This window comes from Schistocerca nitens, chromosome 4 (genome assembly GCF_023898315.1).
Source record: "Schistocerca nitens isolate TAMUIC-IGC-003100 chromosome 4, iqSchNite1.1, whole genome shotgun sequence".
Taxonomy (NCBI): Eukaryota; Metazoa; Arthropoda; class Insecta; order Orthoptera; family Acrididae; genus Schistocerca; species Schistocerca nitens.
The window spans coordinates 856,549,591-856,565,073 of NC_064617.1; the positions used below are offsets into that span (position 1 = coordinate 856,549,591).

The 15,483-nt window shown below is 45.3% G+C and overlaps 1 protein-coding gene and 1 pseudogene across 1 annotated transcript in view; one reads left to right on the forward strand and one right to left on the reverse strand.

Moving 5' to 3' along the window:
* LOC126252617 (testis-specific serine/threonine-protein kinase 6-like) overlaps nt 1-11,824 on the reverse strand; it is a 51,985-nt gene extending 40,161 nt beyond the window's left edge. The window contains exons 1-2 of the mRNA XM_049953519.1: nt 11,675-11,824; nt 11,438-11,566 (exon numbers count right to left, since the gene is read on the reverse strand). Coding sequence (XP_049809476.1) covers nt 11,438-11,566; nt 11,675-11,824 — 279 coding nt within the window. The remainder of the gene's footprint in view (nt 1-11,437; nt 11,567-11,674) is intronic.
* A 1,428-nt stretch (nt 11,825-13,252) lies between these two features.
* On the forward strand, nt 13,253-13,370 carry LOC126254102 (5S ribosomal RNA; annotated as a pseudogene).
* Nucleotides 13,371-15,483: the final 2,113 nt, after the last annotated feature.

The window sequence follows — 15,483 nt, forward strand, 5'->3', positions numbered from 1 at the left end:
CGCCAAAAGACATTCTGCAGGTTCCACGACACCACCCTAACATCGTAGAGGTGTCTCCATTCAGCCCCCATACAGTGATTACAAAATCGAACATCTTTACAAAGAAGGGCACAGTATGAGCGCACCTGACAGTATGACGTTACACCCACTCCTACCTTGATGCATGCAATGATAGATTGGGGTGGGTGTCATAAAGGCGTTTTATCCACTGATGAGGCCAGTAACTAGTCATTAAAGTCCCTGATACTGCCCTGTGATGGAGTTGTCACCCAAACTGCTCCCACCCATTTTCTACCATGGACAGACCTGGGGATCTTGTTGGCCTTCGGAGCAATCCAGATCAGGCGGCATTCAGTCCCACAGTGGGCAGTGGTCGTAATGCCTTCATGGCCTGTTCGGGCAGAGTTTAGTTTTAGAGGTACATACTACATCGGCGTTAGTAAGGATGGGATGGATAAGGGTTTCTTTATGTATGATAATGGTCACAGGGCTTCAACCACGTGTTCATAGGGTTAATAGTATTAGTCAGTCATGGACTGTTTTGGATGGCCAGGGGAATGAGGGTTTTAGGCTATTTTTTGATCGAGTATTTGTCCATGATATTTTAGTGTTTCAATTAAGTGGACTGGATGCTCAGGTGACTGTTCCTATAAATATTGCCTAGATTGTTGCATGACTGATGGGGAGGTAATCCAGGAGGTGAAGTTGCCGAGACAGAGTTAGAGGAGATTGTTGGCATGAATGGAGGGTAGGATGAACTATAAACATGACGGTGTCTCCGGTACATTGGAATAGTTACATAGGAGGAAGTCTTTAGAGATGTCAGCTGTGTGCTAGAGATATATCAGCAATGATAGGACTTATCCTTGAGACACACCTGTATTTGGAAGATTATTCCAGGAGTTTTGGTTGTTATGTAAGATGGATGGTTAGTGAGAAAGGACTCGATTGGTTCAAAATGGTTCAAATGACTCTGAGCACTATGTGACTTAACTTCTGAGGTCATCAGTCGCCTAGAACTTAGAACTACTTAAACCTAACTAACACAAGGACACCACACACATCCATGCCCGCAGCAGGATTCGAACCTGCGACCGTAGCGGTCGCTCGGTTCCAGACTGTAGCTCCTAGAACCGCACGGCCACTCCGGCCGGCAAGGACTCGATTATATGGATGTAATTGACAGGGAGCGCGAAAGTGTGGAATATGAACTGTGAACCAGAATGCTAGGCAAGATCGTAGGCTTTTTAGATGGCTGGAGAAAGAGCAGAAAAACCAAGATACTTTCACAGGATTTATCAGCTTATATATAATAAACTATCATCCTCAATTGCGGTAGTGAAACCAACCTTTACACAACCTCTATTGCGGTAATGAAACAAACCTTTACCTAGGTTTCAGCCCAAATAATTGAGCCTTCTTCAGAAGATATACCTGAATCTATAATTTGTCTAAGATGACATGGTCTAGAAATAAAACTCCAACAGCCTAAATGGGCGTAGCCACATTTTAAAATGCGGTTCATACGTACTAAGTCAACACCTAGACTTAAGCCCTGGCGTGCGCCTCGTCTCCATGGACTCCGTACGGTGGGCCTCGGGAGCTCACGTGAAACTAAGTAGGACTAGATAACACTTATTACGTATGTACCGCATTTTTAAAATTTGACTACCCCTATTTAGGCTGTTTTAGTTTTATTTCTAGACCATGCCTTCTTAGACAAATTATAGATTCAGGTATATCTTCTGAAGAAGGCTCAGTTATTTGGGCTGAAACCTAGGTAAAGGTTTGTTTCATTACCGCAATAGAGGCTAATAGTTTCTTATATATTAGATTATCACGATTGCTGACTGGGCTGTAATGTTGAAAGTACAAAAATTTATCAACTTATAACAAGCGCTCGACGATTTAATGTGCTGCAAGTGGTTCGAAAATCTTAGGACTGTTGCTGCAAGCTGTAGGGAAAGACGGGTATTATACAACATGTACGAGAACCAAGAGGGAACAATGAATATGGAAGACTAAGAATGAAGTGCTTGGATTAAAAATGACATAACAATGGACAGCAGACTTTCGCCCCAACTGAAGCATTGGCAGAAATACGAGTAAAAGAAAGTCTTAGAAATTGGATTAAAATTCATGACGAAAGGTTGTCACCAGTGATAAGATCCGCTGATAACATTGCTACTGTTAGTGAAAGTGAGGACGAACTCCACGACTTGCTGAAAGGATTCGATAGTCTAATGAGGACAGAATAGGAATATATCAAAGAAAGATGGAAGTAATGAGGAATGGCAGAAATGAGGTTTGCGATAAACTAACATTAAAATTGGGTACCACGAAGGGGATGAAGTGAAGGAATTCCGCTACCTGGGGAGCAAAATAACGCATGACGAGGTAAGCAAGGAGGACATAAAAAGTAGATCACCACAACATAGAGGGCATTCCTGGTCAAAGGAAGACCTCTAGTATCAAACATTCGCCTTAAATTGAGGAAAAAATTTCTGAGAATGTGCATTCTGAGTACAAGATTATATGGAAGTGAATGATGGACTGTGGGAAACGTGGAAAAGAAGAGAACTGAAACGTTTTAGATGTGACGGTGTTATAGGAGGATTGTGGATGTTAGGTGAACTGACAGGATAATAAGTGTGGAGGTTCTCTACAGAATCAGTGAGGAGAGGAATATGTGTAAAACAATGACAACAAAAAGGGAAAGGCTCAAAGAATATGTGTAAATACATCAAGGAGTAAGTACTGTAGATCTTGAAGGAGATGTAGAGGGTCAACTGCAGCGAAAAACAGAGTGATGAAGAGGTTGACAAAGGAGAGGAATTCGTGACGAGTCACATCAAATCAGTTGAAAAAAGGGTGGACCAAAAATAAATATAAAAATGTATGGAACAAGTGTTGTTAGTATAGGAGTTGAATTGAGTGAAGGAGTTGATCTACAGCGAAAATACTATGACGGATACCACAGTGGGTTGCAGAGTTGCGGGGGGTTGAGTTTAAGATGCTTGTGTGTGTATTTGGAGAGACGTGCACAAAATGGTGAAGGGATGAAAAAAATACAGTTGCGGACAAATAAGTAAAACAGCCAGAAGACGTGCTTGGATGTTAAGGGAGCTACATACACTTACACACCATAAATATGTGTCCGCCTCATTAGCTGAACCGTCAGTGCGTTGGAATGCCATTCACAGGGGTCTGGGTTCAATTCCCGGCTGGGGTGGGAGATTTTCTCCCCTCAGGGACTGGGCATTGTGCTGACCTCATCATCATCATTTCATCCGCATTGTCGACGCGCAAGTCGTCCAATGTGACGTCGCAGTCAATAAGACTTCCACTTGGCGGCCGCACCTGGGAACTCCCGGCCACTGACGCCAAACGATATTTTTTTTACCATTAATAGGTAGATAAATGATTATATATATGCCTGATGCGCATCTGAACTGAAGAGATTAGCCATTTTTGTCTTAATTATACATATGTGGTGACTGTTCTCTGGGACATGTCCAAAAGAAAAGACACCAACTCACACACATGAAGACAGTCAACAATTTCTTCAGCGCAGATGCACATCAGGCTCGAACTCACACAGGAATCAGCAAAATGCTGTGGGTAATGAGGGTAATGGGCAAGGGCCATTACGTCAGTAGTGTGTGTGTGTGTGTGTGTGTGTGCAAGTTGAGAATTTGGGTCTGACGGGAGGTGTGCTAGGGTACCCCATGCAGTTGCGGTCACCACTGTGTATTGATGGTGGAGTAGTCAGTGTATCTCCCTAGTATGCAGGAGAGCTGGTTTCGAATCTCAGACTGGCACAAATTTTCAACCTTTCCTATTGATTAAATCAATTCCAACCCACACCCAATGTTTAGAGAGAGCCTCAACGACAAGGCTTGTACGAAAATCAGTACAAAGTTATGTGGTTAAAATGGCTAAAAATGTCAGACAAAAAGGAATAAACACTCACTCACTCCCATTATCAATCACAGACAGCCACAAAATCAAAATACGTTACATGACTTAAGGTAAGGTAAAATCGATCGAATGTAGTAGAAATGCAATTAAAACATATAAGAGAAGAGCTAAAATAATTGCATAATTGAATTTGGCTGGCTGACCGTGTACAAGAAACATGGATGACCGAATCACCCTGATAATACATAACTTCCCCCTAAAATTTTAGAGAGCTAGTCAGAAATTGGTGTTATTCGAATTTAGTTTTGTTACTGGGCCTAGTACAGTATATAAGGAGGCTGAACATCAGATGCTGAGTGACAAGTAGATGCCACATGCTTGTGAGACAGCATTGTCAACACCTAACAGAGTTCGAAAGGGGCCTCGTTGGGGGTCTCCATTTGGCCAGTTGGTTGAATCGTCCAATATCCAGATTTATGAGGCGTTCAGACGTGATGATGGCCCACTGTTAGTCTACATGCAAACTTAAGGGGAAGAATACTCTTCATTAAGGTACCAGTCGACCACGTCTTACCATCTCAAGGGATGATCGTTGTATCGTGCAGCAAGCATATCATAACCTGTTCACGTCTGAACCTGCCAGTAATGGAATACCTGTAACGTTCCGTATAATCCCTCATCATGGATTGGAGGTCAGCAGCAGCTGGAGAAGGAAATTACCGTATAAAGTGTAGGCTGCCATTAACACGACATCACAAGCGGCTGCTTTTGGAGCAATGCCATGACCAGGAAGCGTGGGCTGCTGATGAATCACAGTTCTGCATTACTCCAGATGATACTGTCGGTGACTATGTAGTCGACCTGGGATAAATCCGATTCTTGCAATATTCTGGGGAGGCACAGCACCGTTACTCCTGGTGCCACATTGTGGAGAGCCATTGAGTGTGACGTAATATTACGGCTAGTAGTGATTCAGGGAAATCTGTTGGTAGAATTGTGTGTCATAGGCACCCTGCATCCTTAGGTGTTACCTCTCATGTGACAGTATCATGATGCCATTTTTCAATAGTATAATGCTCATCCAAAAATTACACGTTTCTCTATGAACAATGTGCATGATTCCAGGTACTGCCATGGCCAGCAAGTTCCTCTGACCTGTTCCCAATAGAAGGTGTGCAAGATCTGTTTGGAAGTCAATTCTGTCCAAGTGGAGGTATCCAACTTATCAAGGACCAGATACCGTAGTCGTGATCTGGCTTGCCTCGAAACAGGATGTAATTAGCTTTATGACACCCTTCCCAACTGAATCGGTACATGCTTCATGGCAACAGGGGGTGCAACGTCATGCTGATAAATGGACTAATACTACCAAGTTCTTTGCAAATTTGACTCGATTTTGTAATCACTGCAGTAACACTGGGTACCCTCTCAACTATAAAGTTTTATTTTGATTGCTCCTTCCCTCCTGGGTGCTTCAGAGTTTTTGTGGGGTAGTGTTTCGTTATTACAGAAGTCGAAATCAATATAAAGGCAGGGGTACTAAGAAACTAATACACAACGTCTGAAGCATACATTATCGAGTTTATTATGAAAGTAGTAGATACATATAAGGTATAAACATTCATGGTGTAATTACATAGTTTCTTTCATAACACAAGCCACAAAATAAGGCGTTCGCAATTCCTGGATGGAAACTGGTAGAAAGGCACTCACTGTACTGTTGTGTTAGTTGTTAGTACTTTGTCCAACCCTCGTTCTTCCTGATTACGTGAAAAAGCTTCTTCGGCATTAATTTTCTTCGGGTTTGTAGTTCTCGCAGTGAAATTGTCTCTCTTCTCGTATCGCTCTTTTCAACTCATATACGGCCTCAAATTGCCATCCATTGCGGTAAACACGCCTTGTTATTATCTCCCAAAAGGTTTTCCAAGGGGTCCAAATCTGGGGTACGTGTAGGCCAGGGCAAGACATCGATGTCCTTGTCTTCAGACCAATCTTTGGTTGAAGCAGAAACATGGACAGATGCATTATCTTGGGGAAGCATTACCCTTTCGTTTCCTAGGTCCTCATACATTCTAATCCATTCTGTCTCTAGCATATCAGTGTATATATCAGGGTTCATTCTAGCGTTCACCCAAGCAATGCATACTTCATGTTTAGCACAGAAGGCAGGCCACTTCTAGTTCTGCTCATTCTTACCTGCTGCTCAGTTCTCAGATCGTGCCAGTCATACTGAAATCCATCTGCACCATTTAAATTAAACTTCTTCTCATCACTGAAGAACACTTTATCCCACTCTCAGTCTATCGCATATGTTTTTCAGGAAACTCCAATCCAGCCTGTTGATGTTTCGATGTTAGGACAGTTCTCTGCAATCGTTTCTTGAATGCGAGGTGTTTTTCATGTGACAAAATTTGTCGTACACGTCTAGCAGGTACTAATAACTGTAACTCAGTATCAGGTTGAGAAGAACAACGGTTTGTGGCCCTTGCTTTACGTAAAAGAAACCGCTTATATGCCTCAGATAATATTCTACTTTGTCGAAGTTTTCCGTTTTGGCCATATCGTGCACCCATTGAAAGGAAATTATAAATCACTGTGCTTGAACGGTTCGATATCTTGGGGCTTTGATAATTAGAGAACCTCATTTCCTTCTACACACCGATTTTTGCTTTTTCATCATGTGATACCAGTTTTCCATGTGGCATTATCACAACCATGTTTTACACACCCCATAAACATTGTCACTCGTGGTGTCGGTGACCTGTCTGCAGGAAAGCCACACACACACATACACACACTAATAATGCACAGAGCCGACTGCCTTTATACCGAGTTCCACCCTGTATCACCGGAGACATTAATGTGCTGTTATACATGGTGACCATTAATAAAACCGACAAACTGCAGGGACGTATTCTTGACTGAAAATAGAGGACAAGGCCCTATGAAAATGTGTCCAGAAATGGACAATGTGCATGCAACGACAACAAATCGTCCCAGATCACAATACAGAGCTGCATCGCATCCACATCACAACACACGTTCAAAGTGTTCTCCGTGGGATGCAACGAATGCGTTCACAGGTGGCATCATGGATTGTCGCGCTCTTTCACACGTTCCGGCCTCTTTCTGAATAGCGTCACAGGCGTTGTGTGCACACTGTTGAACAGTCTGCACATCAGGAACTGGTTCAGCTTACACAACGCTTTTCAGATGCGGCAAAGGTAAAAATCCAGAAGGCTTAGCTCGAATGATCTAGCAGGCCATGCCACGGGGCGTCCGTGTCATATCCAACGTCTGGGGAAGATGCCGTGTCGGCAAACTGTAATGCGGAAGTGGGTTGGTGATCCATCATGCAGAAACCACATCACCTGTCGTATCGATAAAGGTACATTATGATGCAGTTACCTCACTGAGGCATTGTGGAACAATAACTGGTCCAAGTATGTGGTCGGCAAGAACCCCTGCCCATCCATTGACGCTGAACTGATGCCGATGAGACGCCTCAGCCATTCCCTGAGGACTGCCTGTAGCCCACAGTTGACGATTATGCAAATTTATGATGCCAGTTCCGGTAAAAGTTGTTTCGTCGTTAAAGAGGGCAGATAACAGAAATCCTATAGTTGTGATGGTCTGGAGCAAACCCCATCGACAGAATACCCCCCTAGAGACAAATCCACTGCTGATAATCCTTGCACTTAGCGGTTGACATGGAGGGTAAACATAATAGTATGTTGGCGTACACCATGTTGGCGGGCCAGTTGCCTGGTTCTTGTACTGGGGTTCATCTCAATATTCTGTAGAACCCGGTCCTTCAAAGCTGATGTGTGCACAGTCAGCCACCTCCCTGCACGTTCTTCTATCTGAAGGGACCCATGATCACACAAACGCCCAAATGGGGCTTGAAGCGTTCTGTAAATTGGTTGTTGTGTGTGAGGATCCTTGTTTTGGTATAGCCATGCTGCCTGTCGATCGTTTCCACCTGCTTGGCCGTACACAAACACGATCTCGGCGTGTTGCCAGCATCAATATCAGGCCATTCTGCTGCTTACAATACGCTGGGCCAATCACACAACCTGCAACACAGAAGGAACCCATGGCACGTGGTCACACGAACTTTCATTTTTCAGCGCCATCTACAGTGGCAAAGATTCATTTCTGGACACATGTGCACACAACCTTTTCTCCTCCATTTCAGTCAGGAATCTGTCGCTGCAGTTTGTCGGTTGTATTAATGTTCGCCCAGTGTACTGTGCTACTGATATCAAATGCACTACCATTTGATTGCGTTGGTCAGTATACTTGATCTCATACTATTGCATATACAAGGTGGTCCATTGATAGTGACCGGGTAAAATATCTCACGAAATAAGCGTCAAACGAAAAAACTACAAAGAACGAAACTCGTCTAGCTTGAAGGGGGAAACCAGATGGCGCTATGGTTGGCCCGCTAGATGGCGCTGCCATAGGTCAAACGGATACCAACATCGTGTTCTTAAATAGGAACCCCCATTTTTATTACATTATCGTGTAGTACGTAAAGAAATATGAATGTTTTAGTTGGAATACTTAATTCGCTTTGTGATAGATGGCGCTGTAATAGTCACAAACGTATAAGTACGTGGTATCACGTAACATTCCGCCTGTGTGGACGGTATTTGCGTCGTGATACATTACCCGTGTTAAAATGGACCTTTTACCAATTGCGGAAAAGGTCGATATCGTGTTGATGTATGGCTATTGTGATCAAAATGCCCAACGGGGCCGGCCAGGGTGGCCGAGCGGTTCTAGGCGCTACAGAACCGCTTGACCGTTACGGTCGCAGGTTCGAATCCTGCTTGGGGCATGGATGTGTGTGACGTCCTTAGGTTAGTTAGGTTTAAGTAGTTCTAAGTTCTAGGGAACTGATAACCTTAGAAGATAAGTCCTATAGTGCTCAGAGCCATTTGAACCATTTTTTTGCCCAACGGGCGTGTGCTATGTATGTTGGTCGGTATCCTTGACGACTTCATCCAAGTGTCCGCTGGACGACATCATCCAAGTGTCCAGACCGTTCGCCGGATAGTTACGTTATTTAAGGAAACAGGAAGTGTTCAGCCACATGTGAAACGTCAACCACGACCTGCAACAAATGATGATGCTCAGGTAGGTGTTTTAGCCGCTGTCGCGGCTAATCCGCACATCAGTAGCAGACAAGTTGCGCGAGAATCGGGAATCTCAAAAACGTCGGTGTTGAGAATGCTACATCAACATCGATTACACCCGTACCATATTTCTATGCACCAGGAATTGCATGGCGACGACTTTGAACGTCGTGTACAGTTCTGCCAATGGGCACAAGAGAAATTACGGGACGACGACAGATTTTTTTGCACGCGTTCTATTTAGCGACGAAGCGTCATTCACCAACAGCGGTAACGTAAACCGGCATAATATGCACTATTGGGCAACGGAAAATCCACGATGGCTGCGACAAGTGGAACATCAGCGACCTTGGCGGGTTAATGTATGGTGCGGCATTATGGGAGGAAAGATAACTGGCCCCCATTTTATCGATGGCAATCTAAATGGTGCAATGTATGCTGATTTCCTACGTAATGTTCTACCGATGTTACTACAAGACGTTTCACTGCATGACAGAATGGCGATGTACTTCCAACATGATGGATGTCCGGCACATAGCTCGCGTGCGGTTGAAGTGGTACTGAATAGCGTATTTCATGACAGGTGGATTGGTCGTCGAAGCACCATACCATGGCCCGCAGGTTCACCGGATCTGATGTCCCCAGATTTCTTTCTGTGGGGAAAGTTGAAGGATATTTGCTGTCGTGGTCCATCGACAACGCCTGACAACATGCGTCGGCGCATTGTCAATGCATGTGCGAACATTACGGAAGGCGAACTACTCGCTGTTGAGAGGAATGTCGTTACACGTATTGCCAAATGCATTGAGGTTGACGGACATCATTTTGAGCATTTATTGCATTAATGTGGTATTTAGACGTAATCACGCTGTAATAGCATGCGTTCTCCGAAATGATAAGTTCACCAAGGTACATGTACCACATTGGAACAACCGAAATAAAATGTTCAAACGTACCTATGTTCTGAATATTATTTCAAGAAACCTACCTGTTACCAACTGTTCGTCTAAAATTTTGAGCCATATGTTTGTGATTATTACAGCGCCATCGATCACAAAGCGAAAAAAGTGGTCCAACTGAAACATTAATGTTTCCTAACGTATTACACGAATATGTAATAAAAAGGAGGTTCCTATTTAAAAAACGCAGTTGATATCCGTTTGACCTACGGCATCGCCATCTAGCGGGCGAATCATAGCGTTATCTGGTGTCCCCCTTCAAGCTAGACAAGTTTCGTTCTTGTGGTTTTTTCGTTTGACGCTTATTTCGTGAGATATTTGGCCCAGTCACGATCGATGGACCACGCTGTATACTTCTTCACTATGTGCATCTTTTCAGGGGTGCATTCGGCACTTGGATGATGTCGCCCAGGATACCGAACATCATACATAGCACACGCCCGTTGGGCATTTTGATCACAATAGCCATACATCAACACGATATAGACCTTTTGCACAGTTAGTAAACGGGCCATTTTAACACGGGTAATGTATCACGAAGCAAATACCGTCCGCACTGACGGAATGTTACTTGATACCACGTACTTATTCGTTTGTGACTATTACAGCGCTTTCTATCACAAATCGAAAAAAGTGGTCCAACTAAAACATTCATATTTCGTTACGTACTACACGAATATGTAATAAAAATGGGGGTTCCTATTTAAAAAAAACTCAGTTTATATCCGTTTGACCTATGGCAGTGCCGGCCGCGGTGGTCTAGCGGTTCTGGCGCTGTAGTCCGGAGCCGCGGGACTGCTACGGTCGCGGGTTCGAATCCCGCCTCGGGCATGGGTGTGTGTGATGTCCTTAGGTTAGTTAGGTTTAAGTAGTTCTAAGTTCTAGGGGACTTATGACCTAAGATGTTGAGTCCCATAGTGCTCAGAGCCATTTGAACCATTTGAACCTATGGCAGCGCCATCTAGCGGGCCAACCATAGCGTTATCTGTGTCAAATGGTTCAAATGGCTCTGAGCACTATGCGACTTAACTTCTGAGGTCATCAGCCGCCTAGAACTTAGAACTAATTAAACCTAAATAACCTAAGGACATCACACACATCCATGCCCGAGACAGGATTTGAACCTGCGACTGTAGCGGTCGCTCGATTCCAGACTGCAGCGCCTAGAACCGCACGGCCTCTCCGGCCCGGAGTGTTATCTGGTTTCCCCCTTCAAGCTAGACAAGTTTCGTTCTTTGTAGTTTTTTGGTTTGATGCATATTTCGTGATATATTTGGCCCAGTAACGATCAATGGACCACCCTGTATACTGTGCACAATTATTGGAACTGACAATGTTAATTTTCCTACAACTGTGCATGCCTTTATAGTGATTCCCACTACTGTATTGCGAGCGCAGAGCCAGGGCACTGACCTGCCAGATGCTGTGTATGTGCACGATGTGTGGGTGGTGCACGTGGCCCAGGATCTCCAGTTCGCGCGGCAGGAAGTTGCGCACGTAGTCGCGGGGCGCGTGCGTCGTGTCGATGACCTTGCACGCCAGCTGGGGGTAGGGCCGCGCCGCGGGCGACCGCGACCGCCGGGACGCGCCACTGCTGGCACTGGCGCCAGCCACACTGGCGCCAGCCCCGCTGGCGAGGGTACTCACCGCCGTGCGCAGGCGCTCCGGCTCCTCCGACAGCCTCGCCAGCTCCGCCAGCAGCACCCTGGCGTACGTGCCCCTGCCCAGGAGCCGCCTGACGCGGTAGCCCAGCTCGGCAAGCACCTCGTCCTCATCCTCGCCTTTCAAATGGTCACTCATCCCTCACAAAGCCATCCCAGTGCCACCTGCAGGAGTGAAGCCACTATATTAGTTCACACAACTGCTTTGAATCATATTTAACGACCACAATGAAAAAAATTGTTCTGAATAGTTCAGACAATGTCGAAAGGAGAGAAATTTTAGAGACTCGGGAGAAATCACGAAGGAAGTCCCACAAGGTTAGCATAAAGCCGTCGGCACACGGACCGTGCACCCGAACGTTGAGCGTTGAGCGTGCCGAGTTTCTGACGTCACAGCATGGAATAGCACGCTCGGGAGTCTTTCCGAACGTGCATGAAACTTCCTGGCAGATTAAAACTGTGTGCCCGAGCGAGACTCGAACTCGGGACAGTTCTGCACTGTCGCCTGATAAACAAAGTAAGAGCCTACGGAATATCAGACCAGCTGTGTGGCTGGATTGAAGAGTTTTTAGCAAACAGAACACAGCATGTTGTTCTCAATGGAGAGACGTCTACAGACGTTAAAGTAACTTCTGATGTGCCACAGGGGAGGGTTATGGGACCAATGCTTTTCACTATACATATAAATCACCTGCTAGATAGAGTCAGAAGTTCCATGCGGCTTTTCGCGGATGATGCTGTAGTATACAGAGAAGTTGCAGCATTATAAAATTGCAGCGAAATGCAGGAAGATCTGCAGCGGATAGGCTCTTGGTACAGGGAATAGCAACTGACCCTTAACATAGACAAATGTAATGTATTGCGAATACATAGAAAGAAGGATCCTTTATTGTATGATTATATGATACTCTGGTAGCAGTTATTTCTGTAAAATATCTGGGAGTATGCGTGCGGAACGATTTGAAGTGGAATAATCATATAAAATTAGTTGTTGGTAAGGCGGGTGCCAGGTTGAGATTTATTGGGAGAGTCCTTAGAAAATGTAGTCCATCAACAAAGCAGGTGGCTTACAAAACACTCGTTCGACCTATACTTGAGCATTGCTCATCAGTGTGGGATCCGTACCAGGTCGAGTTGACAGAGGAGATAGAGAAGATCCAAAGAAGAGCGGCGCGTTTCGTCACAGGGTTATTTGGTAAGCGTGATAGCGTTACGGAGATGTTTAGCAAGCTCAAGTGGCAGACTCTGCAAGAGAGGCGCTCTGCATCGCGGTGTAGCTTGCTGTCCAGGTTTCTAGAGGGTGCGTTTCTGGATGAGGTATCGAATATATTGCTTCCCCCTACTTATAACTCCCGAGGAGATCACGGATGTAAAATTAGAGAGGTTCGAGCGCGCACGGAGACTTTCCGGCAGTCTTTCTTCCCGCGAACCATACACGACTGGAACAGGAAAGGGAAGTAATGACAGTGGTACGTAAAGTGCCCTCCGCCACACACCGTTGGGTGGCTTGCGGAGTATAAATGTAGATGTAGAAGGTTCAATTTTGGGTCCACTCCTACTTCTTAATGGCAACGGCCTTGCCGCAGTGGATACACCGGTTCCCGTCAGATCACCAAAGTTAATCGCTGTCGGGCGTGGCCGGCACTTGGATGGGTGACCATCCGGGCCGCCATGCGCTGTTGCCATTTTTCGGGGTGCACTCAGCCTCGTGATGCCAGCTGAGGAGCTACTCGACCGAATAGTAGCGGCTCCGGTCAAAGAAAACCATCATAACGACCGGGAGAGTGGTGTGCTGACCACACGCCCCTCCTATCCGCATCCTCAACAGAGGATGACACGGCGGTCGGATGGTCCCGATGGGCCACTTGTGGCCTGACGACGGAGTGCTCTCTCTCTCCTATTTCTTAAACACTGACAGATAAAAAGTTGCAACACCAAGAGGAATTGTGCGACATAAACGAAAGTTGGTAGTCGACTTTCTTGTCTGAAAGATGACGTCCTTTCAAATTTCGCGTCAGTAGCATAAGAGTGACGCTAGTGACAAAGACGCCATTATGAAAACCTCACTGACATTGAACGTGGTCGTGTGAAAGGACTAAGAGAAGCTGGATGTTCCTTGTACAATACTGCAAAAAGACTTACAAGGGAACCTCCCCATCGCACCCCCCTCAGATTTAGTTATAATTTGGCACAGTGGATAGGCCTTGAAAAACTGAACTCAGATCAATCGAGAAAACAGGAAGAAGTTGTGTGGAACTATGAAAAAATAAGCAAAATATACTAACTGAGTAGTCCATGGGCCACATAGGCAACATCAAGGATAATATGATTACAGGCGCGCCGTGGTCCCGTGGTTAGCGTGAACAGCTGCAGAGCGAGAGGTCCTTGGTTCAAGTCTTCCCTCGACTGAAAATTTTACTTTCTTTACTTTCGCAAAGTTATGATCTGTCCGTTCGTTCATTGACGACTCTGTTCACTGTAATAAGTTTAGTGTCTGTGTTTTGCGACCGCACCGCAAAACCGTGCTATTAGTAGACGAAAGGACGTGCCTCTCCAATGGGAACCGAAAACATTTGATCGCAAGGTCATAGGTCAACCGATTCCTCCACAGGAAAACACGTCTGATATATTCTACACGACACTGGTGACAGCATGTGCGTCACATGACAGGAATATGTTGTCGACCCACCTAACTTGCACACTAGGCGAATGGGTAAAAAGATTCCTCTACCTTGCCCGATTTAGGTTTTCTTGTGGATGTGATAATCACTTCCAAAAAATTGATGAAAACATAAGAGTGTGTCACATAAACTTCAACAAATGAATGCAACAGTTTCACAGTCGCACAGTTTTCTCTGTGCTCTGTCAAAACATATGTTTTTAAGGTTTTCAAATTTTTCCATGTGTAGACCGTCAAATCCTGCATATGTCGAAGCAAATCTTAACATGTCCTGGAATTTTGGAGAGCGAAGTTGATTATGTGTGAGTGCCTGAACTCTGATAATTGTCTGAAAATAAAAAATTTTCACCCGAGGGAGGACTTGAACCAAGGATCTCTCGTTCCGCAGCTAGTGACGCTAACCACGGGACCACGGCGCTCTTGTTCTCGCAGCGTCCTTTATATTGCCTATGTTTCCTATGGACTGCTTAGTTTGTATATTTTGCTTATTTTTTCATAGTTCCACACAATTTCTTCCTGTTTTCTCGATTGATCTGTGTTCAGTTTTTCAAGGCCTATCGGCTGTGCCAACTTATAACTGAATCCGAGGGGGGTGCGATGGGGAGGTTCCCTTGTTAGTAGGAACGTTCTCACTGTACATGACTGCTGGCAGCGGTGGTCACGAGAATGTACAGTCGCAAGAAGATCGTGTTCTGGACAGCCACGTGGCACTACCGAGAGGGTAGACCACTATGTTTGGTGTAAGGCTCTAGCACGTCGTACTGCATCTGCTGCAGCAAATTTGACATCAGTTGGAACAACAGTTACGCAGCTCAGTGCCAGACCCCTTGTAGCGTACATTCCACTGACCCCAAACAACCGCCATTTGCGACGTCGGTGGTGTCAAGCTGATTCTGCCCCAGTGCCAGTAATGACTGTCTATTGGTTAGGAGGATCTGCAACCAACCTGTCTGCATGGTAGACACACTGGGCCTACACCAAGAGTCACGGTCTTGGGTACGATTTCATATGACAGCAGCAGCACTGTCGTGGTTGTCGCATGCACCCTGACTGAAAATTTGTATGTCAGTCTGGTGATTCGACCAATCGCGCTGCCATTCATTATCAGTATTCTAGGG